At 30.2% G+C, this 14896-nt stretch overlaps 1 protein-coding gene across 1 annotated transcript in view; it reads left to right on the forward strand.

The window, feature by feature from the left end:
- Positions 1-10430, forward strand: part of LOC145321985 (synaptotagmin 1-like) — a gene marked incomplete at its 3' end in the record, with an annotated part of 46323 nt that extends 35893 nt beyond the window's left edge. The window contains 5 exon segments of the mRNA XM_080163706.1: positions 813-947; positions 1667-1762; positions 3976-4083; positions 8469-8551; positions 10352-10430. Of these exon segments, the coding sequence (XP_080019832.1) occupies positions 813-947; positions 1667-1762; positions 3976-4083; positions 8469-8551; positions 10352-10430 (501 nt within the window).
- Positions 10431-14896: the final 4466 nt, after the last annotated feature.

A 14896-nucleotide genomic window follows, 5' to 3' on the forward strand; every position in this document is an offset into this window, starting at 1 on the left:
TAACTATGAGACATAAATAGTTACTGGGACCTATTAATCAAAAACTGATGTATTACATTTTTTTTTCAAAATAAGATATTATAAATACTATTATTTCTTTTATTATTACTGAGAAAAAAAACATCAAAATCCTTACATTTTATATTGGTGATATAGAAAAAGTGGAATTAATAGAAAAAATATATTTTTTTTCCATGGATGCTCATTTAATTTTTCTTTTTATTGCATATAAGATTTAGGGATTTTTTTTTCAAAAATACACTTTGAAGAACTAGTTCCGTATTTGAAACCTTTTTACTATTCATTTTTGTGAATGGATTATACTTAAACGTTTAATATTGAATTATTACATAAATTTTTATGTATTAATAAAAAACTCTCAAATGTGGAAACAGTTTTTTACAGTGTAATATTTATTTATCGCATCGTAATATAGACAGCGTTAATTAGGGGATTAAAAAATATTTAAGATTTGGTGTCCCAAAAGGTTTAACGACCCGATCCAACATATCTGGTAATAATATTATGATTTGTATTTTATTTTCGAGATAAAATGTCTATAATATGATACGATACAATATTTTTCAGTAAGGGCAAAAGCCGGTTCTAATCCAGCGGATCTTATCGGTTTAGAAGCAATACTGAAAATATGTTTAAATATCTTGATACTAATGATAAAAATGCAAATAATTTTTTTTTTAATTTGGCAACCTTTAAGTGAAGTTATTAGTTAAAAAGATGCCAAATTTTAATATTTATTTGCATTTAAATCAGATAAATTATAATCATACTATTCTGCTTTTTGTGACTAGATAAAGTTGCCACTGTGTCAAGTGGACCTAGCCCAGCCGGTCAACGAATGGCGTGACGTGGAAGCTGACAAGGAAGACGACCAATACCTGGGAGATATTTGCTTCTCTCTCAGATATGTTCCCACCAGCGGAAAGGTTAATTTTGTTACAAAAATTTTAAGTACAAAGAAAGTTTCAAATATGGTATCAATTTTGAATCTACGAATTTTTAATAGTTTATATCAAATGATTTTTATTCAAATAACTTTTTAAAGATAAGAAGGTAAATACAAAAATTTTGTGTTTATAAAGTAAAGCTAGATTTTCAATGAGAATGGGGAATTCTACCCTCATCCCAATAAATCTAAATATTATTTAAAGATGCTCTCTTTTTTTCAATCCAAAAAATGTAGTTTTTAATTCTAATAAAACCACTTTCTAAGTAACTTAAATTACAGTTTAAGACAGTTTAACATTACAAACGTGTTTGATAAAAATTTAAATATTTGATTTTTTCCATTATGGCTCCGAATCCGATTAAGTTGTGCTCATATAAAACCAGAGGTGGATTCTTAAAATATTTGCCCCACTAATCGCTTAGTGGGGCAAAATTTTTTCGTGAAAAATCCACCAAAATCACATTAAAAATCTACAAAAATTAAACAAAATCATAGAAGGGTTATTAACCTAAGATTTTATTTAATTTTTGTAGATTTTTTATGTGATTTTGGAGGATTTTTCACGAAAACAATTTTGCCCCACTAAGCGATTAGTGGGGCAATTTTTTTTTAAGAATCCACCTCAGTTCTGAAAATTATGAATCATATATAAATTATCAATTTTGTCACACGTCTGATATAATATTATTAATTCAGTTAACTATTGGTATCTTGGAGTGTAAACGTCTGAAGAAAATGGACATTACTGGCTCCTCTGATCCTTATGTCAAAATTAAACTTCTAGACTCAAAGGTAATTGGAGATTTCTAGTATAAAAACAAGGTCAACTATGACTATAACTCGTGCAGTAATAAAAATATTTACAATTAAAACAAGGGAATGAAAGTAATAAGGGGGTGATTCTAAAGATTTTCAAATTAAAACAAGGATTGCAACATGTTAAAAAGCGCAGCTCCATGTTAGAACTTTGCTTAATTGGAAAAGCAAAAAATATTACTAGACCTAAAATATGTAATGTCAACATCTTAAAAAGCCTATCTTACAAATATAGCTACCTAAATCTGTAGATCAACAAAACCTTTTGATGATTCAATCACTTATGCCGTAAAATCATATAATTTAAATCCTAATCATTTTTCTACAATTGCAACATATTTTTTCTACTGAAACTGCAATATTGAGCACAATATTATAGTTTTTCAATAACATGGACAACTCAAACTTATTTACGGGAGGCGATAGTTTTAAAACCAATTTAAACCTACGAAAGCTGAAATAAAACACACCTCTAACTAGTTTATGAGTAACTATAGACTATACTCATAGCATTTCGGGGCTTTGTGAGAAAGGTTAGAAGAACAGCTTAAAAACATCCCAGGACTAAAATCTAGAATTAAAATAGTCTTAAACCCCCCAAAGATCTATGTGAAGCTTAACCCATCGGTTAAGTAGTTATTGAGATCTTAAGCTTTACTACTTACTACTTTATATATAAGAAAACCCTCCTATCCCTGCTCAGTTAGTATTTTCTATTTCTTTTAATTAAAAGTCGACGTACAAGTGAACAAACCAGGCCACAGTAATAAAGTAGTTGCGCTGCAAAGAAAGAGGAAAAATGCAAATAAACTTCATTTTATTTAAATATTCTCCAAAATGTCAAAAATCCTTTAGAGAAAAGGACGGATGACAATCTCCATCAGTAGCGAAACACAAAAAAAAACATGGTTGGACAAACAATTAAAGTCAGCTATAAAGCAGATCTTCAGTGTAATGAAAAAATAAATATACAGAAATAGAAAATCATATTTCGTGACTTAATGTAGTAGGACCGTCAGACAGAATGAGCAAGTAAATTATTTACTGGATTTTTAAAAGAATCTCTAATTTTGGAGTTTATCTCCAATAGCAGCAATTCGTGTTTCTTTCATATTGTTTCTAAAAAAGGACAGACAGACGAATGGACATTTTAAAATACCGTGTAGCTTCTCTAATAAACAGATTCATTCTTCTTATATTCCCGAATGTTAGAAGTGGTATGTATTCACTCTCCTTCCCCCCTTAGAGTTTTATTTTAAAACTAAGTTTCAAAATAATCAGACAATTCTTTTATGAGCAAAAAAACAATGAAATAACCGCCTGACTAACGTTGTGATTTACTGACGTACATACACTTACAGAGATCTTCTGTCTGTGTGTCTGTCTGTACAGAAGGATCTTGCTAACCGCTGAACCGATTGGGTTCTCCTTAAAAGGGTAGGGATGAGACAATGGAAGAATATTGGTTGATATACAATCCAATATACAAAATTAATCCTTCATATCTGTATACAGAAACAATTGGTTAAAATTTTTTTGACATTGCTACTTTGAACAAACTAATAAAAGATTTACTAAAAAAGTTGCTCCATTTTCAGATATAGATATTTTTCTTTTGTGTTTGATTGTAACCAATTTCTAATCTAAAAATACATTTCTATGTATTATTTTTATGTAAGTTTATACAAAATATACATATACATGTATATAACATATAATGATATAACAATTGTTATGTTGAATACCAGGAAAGGTTTGTTTGTCCAAACTTTTCAACCAATAATTTATAGGGGTGGTTTATCAACATTGGGGATGTATATCAATTTATCGTCCATTGTCTTATCCTTTAAAATCCCTGGTTGAAATATATTGTTTTCAAGTACAGATGAGATACAATCATATAAGAAGAAAAATATTCTTATTTTTTATATATCATAGTGGCTTTGTCCCTAGCATATAGGGGTATGTATTTAGATTTATAGAAGGGGCAGAAGTGGTCTAAAACCATCCAAAGGTTTTAATCTGAAAATAAAATAGCTTAACACCATCCCAGGATATATTTGAAGATTCCTTAAAACTCAATCGGTCGAGTAGTTTTTGAGATCTTTGGCATCAGAAAAAAAACTTACTACTGTATGTGATGGGATGGTCTTTTTTTATTTGTATTCAATTGATATATATTTTTTAAGGGTAAACGAATTGGCAAGAAGAAGAAGACAACGGTGAAGACAACCAACTTGAATCCATATTACAACGAATCCTTTGTATTTGTAGTCGAGGAAAATACACTGAGAAAGGTAGGCAAAAAGATATTAGATATATAAATTGATAGAATCTATATTAGTGTCACGTGTCAGACATAGCACAGTGCGTTTAGAGGTGCTTTGACTTTTGTGTCAGAACCTAAATTGGGACATTTCATTACCCTAGGTTAGGAACAAGTTTGCTTTTATAAAGTTCTTCATAAAACCACTCCTTAAGTGAGTTGATTCATGGCCATTTTTATCAATTGCTTTGCTAAGGTCACGGAAATTCAGCCTTAAATCATATATAGAGAGGTTTTATGACGGACTTTATAAAAGCAAAGTTGTTCAAAATTCTAAATGAATAATATTTGCTTTTCTTGTTATGATTATGCTTTAACTCCTAGTGGATGAAAATTGAACTTGAAATTTTCAAATCTAATTTTCTCAAAAACGGCTGCATTTTAGATTTTGTTAAAAAGTGAAATGAAGTTACATAACCTAAGGTAATGAAATGCACTATGTCCCAATTTAGGTTCTGACACAAAAGTCAAAGCACCTTCATACGCACTGTAATAGCATTAGCAACTACCATTTTGAACGTCTTTACAGTGACGTGGTGTGGACAAGACTCGAACCCAACACCCTGACAGCAAGCAGGCACGCTATCATTTACACTAATGCCAGAGATAGATAGTAAGATAGTTTGATTGACTGAAAGGTAGTTAGATAGCTAAAACTGCTTAAACAGCATATTTCAGCGAATTTTCTTATATCATAAATGATTTTATCATATGATGAAAATCCTTCTTTTTGTTTTGGAGAAGATAAAACCATCCCACCCTTCTCTAAAAATAGAGCCAAATATGAATTTCTTATATTCATTCAGGTTAGGTTAAAAAGTGTTTTAAGGTGTTCTGTAGGGTGTTGTTCTTCATTTTATACTCTTTAATGATATGGTAAGGGATGTGCAACCTTTTTGCCACCACTAAAATGTTCACCCTTTTTTCTAAAGAAAATTAACATTGGGTAAGGGTGAAAAAATATTGCACCTATTCCCACACTAAAATTTCTTTTTTATTGGCTTACAGAGATTTTCATATAGTTAGGAGGTGTATAATCACCCATGGACGTCCTTAGAGGGGTATGATAATGTTGAAAAGGGTTTAAGAACATAGATAAGAAGGTGATAAGGAGGAAAAGTTAACCCATAATGCCTTTTATTTTTTTGCGGGGGTTGGGGGTGCTTGGGATTTCTTACTCCCAAATGGATTTTTACCAATATAAGATAAAATTTGAATATTTTTACATAAATGTAAAAATTGTTTTAGATAGGATAAATCTTTTCTTTCTTCTCTTATTATCCAATTTTCATACAGTATTTGCAGTTCACTCTTACATATTTTTTTAAACGATGCTTTTCTACAGTTGGGTTCTTCCGACTTACGGCCGTCCGTCATTGACGGATTGATCCCATATGCTATTAAGTTATGTTAAAATTGTTCTTTTCATTTCCAAATTTTCATGGAGCTTTCTGAAAGAGTTAGTTTTAATTTTAAAATTATAGCATCTGGACATAAATATAAGTCATTGGAAGTTTACAAAGTGGCTGTAGTTGACAAATTATTAATATAATATTTTTTTAAAAAAACTTCTTATTGGGATTAAATAGATTTAATGAAAAGTGGTCATGAATGACATATTACTTGCATGGTATTTTAAAAATCAATTTATTGATTACTGTTTGTGTTAATTATACAGTAAGAGATATAATTTTTCCGGAATTGTAATGTAGGGAGTAGATTTGAAATCTGCATCAAATTTTAAGGATTTTTTATAAAATTCGTTTTTTGTATAATTCTTTATCTAAAAGCGGAAATACAAATTAAGTTAATTAATTTTGGCATCTGTGATTGGTGGATTTAAAAAATCTGCGCTCTGATTGGATGTCGTACATCATTCAACCAATTAGAGCGCAGGTAGTTTAAAATCCACCTATCCTATTGGTCAAAATTAATTAACTTAAAATGTATTTCCGCTTTTAAATAAAGAATTATACAAAAAACGAATTTTATAAAAAATCCTTAAAATTTGATGCAGATTTCAAATCTACTCCCTACATTACAATTCCGGAAAACTTATATCTCTTAGTATACAGCTATAAAGAAACGTTAGGGTGTGCATATTTTCGATATAACGACATTGTAATGACAGTATGACTACATGTAACTACTTATGTTGATATTATAACTACACATTTTATTATAAAAGACTAAAAATTATATAGTTTCTCAAAAATCGAACAAAAAGAAGATTTATTATATTTTGAATAACTTGAAGTCTACTTAAAATTGAAAAAAACGAGATCAGAGTTTATTCAACATTTATTAAAATTTTTCTAAATTTTTCTTTTTGAATCAATGATAAAAAGTATTTGAGTGTCTGTCTCAGGGAGGGATGATGCATTAGACAGTAAATTACACTGGTAACCAAAGTTTTATAACTACCTTATCTTATACAAAATCTTTGGGTACTTTTATTGAATTTTGATTGGTTAGTTCGAATTGTAGTGTGTAAATTTTTTAACCAATAAATTTAATTAACTGAAGGAACAATATTTCATCATCACTGGATATATATATCAGTTTATCATCCATTGTCTTATCGATTAATTTTAGTATATATGTTTTTTTAAAGAAGCCTTTTTTTGAAAAAAAAACAAAATATTTTTGAAGATTAAAAATACTGAGAGATATACTTATTCGAATTGATTTTTTTAAAGAATATTTCTTTCGGCATATATCACATTATACATAGAACATTAGCAGATTCCTTCCTGGCCTCACGTAAACCTGAAACCAGTCTAAGAGAAACTCAAACATACATACTAATTTATATTAATAGCCTAAAACCATCCCGGTCCTGTATGTTGGATCCACAACACGTGGAACACAGTATTCAGCGGAATCGAGACCTTAACGGACAGACAAACAAATTTATATTATAGAAATTCTCAAAAATTTTAATTTCACATTAAAAATACATTATTTTTTACTTAATACCTTTAATTTCCGCGGGGAGAAAAAATAGGAACTGATTCTGATTCAATTGGGATTAGATATTCAGCATTTCTTAATATTCTATAGAAATGCTACGTCACAAGGATATTTAATTCAAATAAAGCAGGGATCTCAATGGATATGACAATTGACGATTAATATATAAACATCCAAAATTATGATGAACAAAATTTCCTCTTACAGTAGATTAAAATTATTGATAGAAAAGTTAAGATACTGATATTTTGTATAACCTAATTAAGATTTTATGTAAAAGGTGCTAAAGCCGACGAAGAAGAGAATTTGTATCTGAAATTTTCGGATTATAATTTACAGTCCAAAGTCTAAAAATATATGGAGGAAAAAAAGAAATTTATGACTAAAAGGAAAAGTGTAAAAAAAGATTCTAGCGAGTACGAAAGTCCCCCCCCCCCCCCCTATTTATTAAAATAAATTTAAAATAAGAGAGAAAGATAGATTTTGCTTTGGTCATAATCCTTCCGGAGGATCTTAATCCTGTACCTAACCTGACCTAAAGCAAAACAAAAACAAACGAAAAACTAAAACCCCCTCTTCCCCCTGTTATTACATTTTTGTAAAAATAAGGGGGGGGGGGGTACTTTCTGCGCTCGACTAAACACTTTGAGGGAAATTAGAACATAGTTATAATTATAGAGTAGCTATGGTACTTATAATAAATAAATAACACTGGTAAAGGAAAAATATGTAAAAAATGCTGATATTGATATTTACATATAAAGTTAAGCTGATTAGTAATACTAACAAACTTTTTATTTTTAGAAATATATTACTCATATTTTTTAATTAAAAGTTAAAGCAAAGGATATTAATGTGTTTTGTATGTACATTACGATCTTGTAAACGGCTATACTAGATTAAAACAACTGATAATGGTCCAGTTTAGTGTTCTAAAGGAATAAAACAATGGAAAATAAACTACAATAACAAAATCACCCCTTTTGGCATGGAACAGTTTTGACACTTTTAGTTTGTAAAACACAATCATGATTTAATAAAAGTCACTCAAAGGTTTTAAGACAGCGGATGAGGATTGTGTTTGAATACTTTTGGTAACAGTATTATTTACAGTCAAATGTTCCATCTTTCTAAACTGTAGTTTGAATAGATATATTATTATTGGGATGTTTACACAAGATTTTCATGTTCTTAAACAAAGTGAAACTCAAAGTAGGCTAATAAAACAGATCTCCCATCCACCCACTTTAACCCATCGCCTCCACTCCTATTGGATAAACGAACTGATCAATGAATGAGTTCCATATTAGTAACTTAAATTAACTACAATTTACCCCTGTAATAATATCCACTTAGGTTCTAAATGAATTGTTTTTTGTTTAGGTAAATTTGGAAGTGACTGTGCTTGACTACGACAGAATTGGAGGCTCTGATCCCATTGGAAAAGTTACTCTCGGTCATAACAGGTAAGAAGCTGGTCAAAACTGGTCATAACAGGTAATAAGCTGGTCATAACTGGTCATAGCTGGTAATATATTGTCAAAACTGGTCATAACTGGTCATAACTGGCCATAACTGACCATAACTGGTCATAACTTGTCATTAGTGCTCATATCTGGTCAAAACAACAAAATTAAAAGCTCTGATCCCATTGGAAAAGTTTCTCTGGGACATGTAAAAAGATGGTAATTTTTGGTCATAAGGGGTCATAACTGGTAATAAGATGGATATAACTGGTCATACCATGTAATAAGCTGTTCATATTTGGTCATAAATGGTGATAGCAGGTCAAAAAGAACAGAATTCGTGGTTCTAATCCTTTTGGAAAGTTACCCATAATAGGAAATAATTTCTTTATAACTTGCCTTTAGTAGTCATTATGGAAAATGGACGACAATTAGTTTGTTATATTACCCAATTATGATGCACAAATTTATCCCATCTGTAGGCTAAGAATTTAGACTAAGATTATTTGAGGAAAGGTAAAAAACCTATAACCTATATCGGTTAGAGACCTTTTGCGAGGGGCCAAAAGACAAACATCCTGTTACTTTTAAACAAAAAAAGCTCCTAATTACATAATTATTTCTAATCACAGAAACATGTGACTTTTGAGTAACTTTGCTATTTAGAATGATATCCTATAATAAAAAAAGATATATTTCCAATATTCCATAAATCTGCATACTATTACTATTATCTCTGCAATACATATTGGAATATTATTCAGGGGTGTTAGAATGGGACAATGGATCTAAAATTCATTTTTTGACTGTATTGGAATTTGGGCACTAGAACAAATGCAACTTTTCTTATTTTGGCTAAGTTAAAGGTCTTTGGGGACTAGCGCATAGAATGCCGCTAAATGTTTTCTCCACGCAGACAAATCTTACAAAATATTATCAATTCAAAAAGTAGCAAACAATAATTACAATTTCTAAACAAGTATTTTTTATTCAGAAACTTGTGATATTCTAAAATAGCCTCTAAAGAACACCTAGAACATTTGGCGTAAATTGTAAATAAGATATAGGAGTTGTCCATATTCCTATCCACAAATCATTGAATATTATTAATAGTAGTGCAGTTACTCTATAACTAGATATGCAAATCTATCCTAAAATAACCAGCGATCTTAAGGTATAAAGACAATTGACCTTGATTTTTTATACATCTCCAATGATTACAACTTCATTAGGTTAAAATGTTAGTTGAAGACTACTAGTTTGCAGCTACCAATCTAAACACAAATATACATAATTGAGTTGTCTAAATGTTTTTAAAAGCTTCGCTACTTTTGGAGTAATTCATTACTCACTCAACTATGCGATTTATATAGGAACGTATGTTACTATTTTTGATCAGCTTAGTTTCTCTTTAGCTTTTCAATATATTTTTCAATATATATATCTAGCTATCAAACTTTTTATCCATTTATTTATCACTTATAAATTTTTCTATCTACACATTCAAATCTCTAAAAAATTCTTTTAATCTATCTATATATTTATTATAACATTCTAACTATCATTCTATTTATATATCATTATATCTATCCATCTATTTAAAAAAAATGTTATGTTCAAAAAGTCTTCCAAAATTTTTGTAAAATCCTTAAAATTTAGATTTATTTTAAACTTTAGTTCTACATTGAAATCTAAGGAGTGCAAACATGCACGAATAATTTTAATATGTAAAATTAATATTTTGTTTGTGAGTTATCCATCTATCTATATATCTATTTATCCATCTATCAATCTATCTAGGAAAAAGTTGGAGAAAAAGCATTGGATAGAAATGATTGACAACCCAAGACGACCCATCATCCACTGGCATGCACTTAAGGTAGTTAATTTGATATCTAGATAAATTTTTATCTGTCTATCTTATATATATCTATTAATCCTTCTATTTCTTTCTATCTATGCATCTATCTACATCTTCCAATATACAGATATTGAGAATCTAAAAAGATCCATTATTTATTGAATTTGCTATTTAGATATCAAATGTTCTGTTTTTTTTTATTATTGCCTACGAGGTAATATCCCTTCAAGGCTTTTGTAGCCTTTACCTAACCTAACCTAAGATGAACTTTAAAATATGGTTTATTATTATTTTCCAAATTTTCTGCCTCAAATGATAGAAATAAGAACAAACTTTACCTTTCTTTAATTATGTCTTTAATGATTTTTAGCTTTTTGTAGCACTTGCTGCATCCTAAATTGAAAGTTGTAAATTGTATCACCTTTTGAAATAATTTACAATAATTGAAGCACCTCTCAAAGTAAATTTGAGTGCCAAGTTTAATTAAGGTTCAGGCACACTCTTTAGTTGATATTCAAACATTTACACTGAAAAGGACAATAGCAAAAACAAAATAATTGTGTTGTTTTTATAAACATGTTCTCTTATTACTTGGCCTAAAAATCTTCGGGAATGTTTATCAAATCCTTTTGTACTATCTAACCTTTATACTAATAGAATAAATCTATAGAAGGGTTATTTTGTGTTCATAATTTGGGATGTACATCAACTTCAGTGTCTTATCCCTTTAGATTCATGCGTTTTGCAGTTTAATTCTCATTGCTAATTTGTAAATAATATAAAAGCAAGTATTTTTTGCAGTTTTTTTAAAACCTCTTCTAAATGTTTGCACGACTGCTTTTGGCTATTCATATTATCTCACTCTCTGATTAGTTGAATTATCCTTTTAGAAAAGGATGACAACTCTAAACTGGACTCTAATTCAGACAATTAGCTTGCCAAAATTTTTGAAATTTTTCTTATATTTTAATGTAATTACAAAATACCCTTCTATTGCTTATTTATCGTGAAAATAATGAAATATGAAAATTAAATCGACTGAAACCTTAAATAATTGTAAAGCTTCCAAAATAGCCAGCTAAATACTTTTCCTCTCCATGAATGCTTGCAAAAAGGAACGTTTATTATAAAATAGTTTGGTGATTTCCTTTTATTGTTTTGAACAAGAAAACGCCCCCCCCCCCTCTCACTCTCCCAATCAATCAATCAATAGCCATTTAAAATATGATTCAATCCTATAATACGAAGGAGAGGTGTTTGGAAAGTCTTTATCCCAAGAATATCACATCTTATTATAAACAGTTTTTCGCGGATATGTAAAAGTATAAGATTAAAACCAGTTATGATATAGCCCCGAGATGCCGAAGTTTCAGGAAAATTAAGTATTTTATGGAATAAAATACAAATTTTGTTCATGGAATGGATTTATTATCTAGACTTTTAATATTTATCTTTAATAAAGCTCGGAATCAATTGGAATATGCCTTTAGGAAAAGCTTTTTATTGATCCTGTGCAGCTTTTAAGCTATGGTTTTTTAATGGAATGGAGGGGGGGAGTAACATTGCAAATAAAAGGTATTTTCAAAGAAAAGTTGTACGTCTGGAATATAAATTTATATATTTGGTATTACACTCCCATACATCAAATATTTACAGTTATAATCGATATATTATTACGTGGATGTTGCACAAGATTTCTATATAACTTAATAAAGTGAAGCTCGCAGCTGGCTAAAATAACGATACACCTCCTTTACTCCATATCCTCCCCTTCTACTGGATGACCGAACTGACCAATAAGTTATGTCCATATTAGCAACCTAAATTGACGACAAATTTTTTACAGTCAATATATCCACGTATATATATCCATTTATACAGGATGACACATTCAAGTGCAGAAAATGATTATCATCAGAATATATTTTGTTCTCAGGGATCTTAAGGGATAAGACAATGGTGTCCTCTTCCAATTATAATAAAGTAATTTACTCTATAAGTACAGTATATTATACCAACCAATCAAGAAAAAATAAAAAGAATTCAAACAATAAAAGTCAACTAATGAGAGAATATGTTTAGACAACTATGAGGACTAGTATAATTGGGAATAGTCCCTTTCGTAACATCGCCCCATAAGGAGCGATTCGTCGTATTTTTAAAAGGGCTTTTATAGGTTATTTTAGGCTAAGTTAGGTTCTATTGGGTTTGGTGATTGCCCCACAGGGTTAGGTAATTGGCCCCGCAGGGGCTAGAAATAGGAAAAAAGCTACTGTGAAAATACGAAGAATCGCCCCATAAGGTGCGATGTTACGAAAGGGACTATACCCGTATAATTTACTGTTGGAAGTCCTCCTCCTCCTCCCTGATTGTGCTTAAACTTTGTGTACTTATATATTGTTTCTCGTATTCATTCGAATCCGGTGGATAAGAACCGGTTCTCATCCATACGAAAAAACTATGTCTAGCATCGTATAATATCCAGCTTTCTACGAATATATTAATGTACAATCATAAGATTAAAACCAGTTTTTTAGCCAGTGCCTTCGGCGCCTCGGGGCTAAAAAATTAGTTTTAATCTTATAATTGTACATTCTATATCCGCGGAAAGCTGTTTATAATACGATGCAAGAAATAACTATTATTACGTATAAACAATGAAAGAAGGTATTATTGCAGACAACCAACTCTTATATTGCACATTCATTGTCTGGACAAAATTAGGCACATGTTCAAGAATGCCCAGGAGGGTGTGGGTGGGTGGGGGTACGGTGGGGAGAAGTTATTGATGTAAAATATTCAAAAGCCCCCCCCCCCCCCAACGTAAAAAATTGTGATAATATCCACATTCAAATTTCACCTCTCGGGGTAAAGAAAGTGGTAAAAGTTTCACGCTAAAAGTTCAATTACACCCATAAGGATTGTTTAATGGTACTATGACATACTTATGTTAATATAGTAACAACATAAAATTTTGTTATGGAAAAATACTCCCCACCTCCTAACTATAGTCTGCCAAAGTTGTATAAAAAGTTTTTTAATACCTCTACTTTATGCAATCCAAAATTATTAATCACGTGGACATATTGGAGAGTTAAAGATGTACTTTTATAGAGCAGCTAATCTACTCATTTTCAGTCTGTAAGTCAGTAATGCTCATTTAATTTTTCATATTTTATTCTTAGTTTTTCATTACTATAATAAATCCTGTTTTTAAAAAAGTTTTTTAACATTGTAAAATCCTTGGACCCATAATTTTTTTTCTCGAACACCAATAATGGTCTCGTTTGTTCACTCTAACATGGTGAAATCCATGGACCTTTGTTGGTACGGTTTCTTCGTTCAAGCACAATGAAATCAAAAGAACCATATTTTTTTTACATGGTAAAATCTGTGAACCCACAATGGTCTGGTTTTTTCACTTTATCATGGTAAATTCTATGGACCCTGGCAGTATATATTAATAATGTTTTGATTTATAATATCTGCTGGTGACACATATTTATTAATATTGTCTACAAACATCTTTACATGATAAACTAAAAAAAAAGTACATCCTATTTATTTTTATTTTTGTAGTCATCATTTATTTATCTGACTACCTCTTATTTATCTTTCCCTCTGTCTCTATCTATCTATATATGTATCTAACTATCCAACCCAATCTAACTATCCAACTATCCATCAAGCTGCCTATGTATCAAAAATTCCACAAAACAATCAATACAAAAACGAATTAATTTATATGGATCTACTGCAGTTCACGGTAAAATATTGCTGGTAACGAATATTGCTAAAAATCTATGAATTTAAAAGGCTGCTAGCTGCCAAACGGCTGAACGTACACATCATGCCCGAACACTGTTTTAAGCGGCATAAGAATGCCTACAAATAATCTGGAATAGCAATAGATCAATAATGCATAAACATCTCGCAGTGCAGAGAAATGCGCGAAAAAGGCCAATTTTACGCGCTTTTTCTTCAGTGAAGCTTTCCCTGTGCATCATTGGATCTTGGCTATTCCAGATTATTTGTAGGCCTTCTTATACCGCTTAAAATGGTGTGCGGGTATGATCTATACGTTCAGCCGTTTGGCAGCTAGCAGCCTTTAAAATTCATAGATTTTCAGCAATATTCGTTACCAGCAATATTTTACCATGAACTGCAGTAGATCCATTTATATTTATGGTAAATCATTATATCAATCCTTCTATGCATGAATCTACCAAATAATTATATAAAAATTAACCAATCTATTTTTTTTTATTTATCTAATCACATGCTATCTGCATTTATAACTATCTCTATATTTAACGATCTATCTCAACTTATTTATCTATCTTTCTACCTATCTATCTGTCTAACTCTATCTATCTATCTATATCTACCTATTTATCTATATCTACCTATCTATCTATATCTACCTATCTATCTATATCTACCTATCTATCTATCTACCTATCTATCTGTCTAACTAAACCCTA

Source organism: Acartia tonsa, chromosome 6, assembly GCF_053477335.1.
Source record: "Acartia tonsa isolate MP-2025a chromosome 6, ASM5347733v1, whole genome shotgun sequence".
In the NCBI taxonomy this organism is placed as follows: domain Eukaryota; kingdom Metazoa; phylum Arthropoda; class Copepoda; order Calanoida; family Acartiidae; genus Acartia; species Acartia tonsa.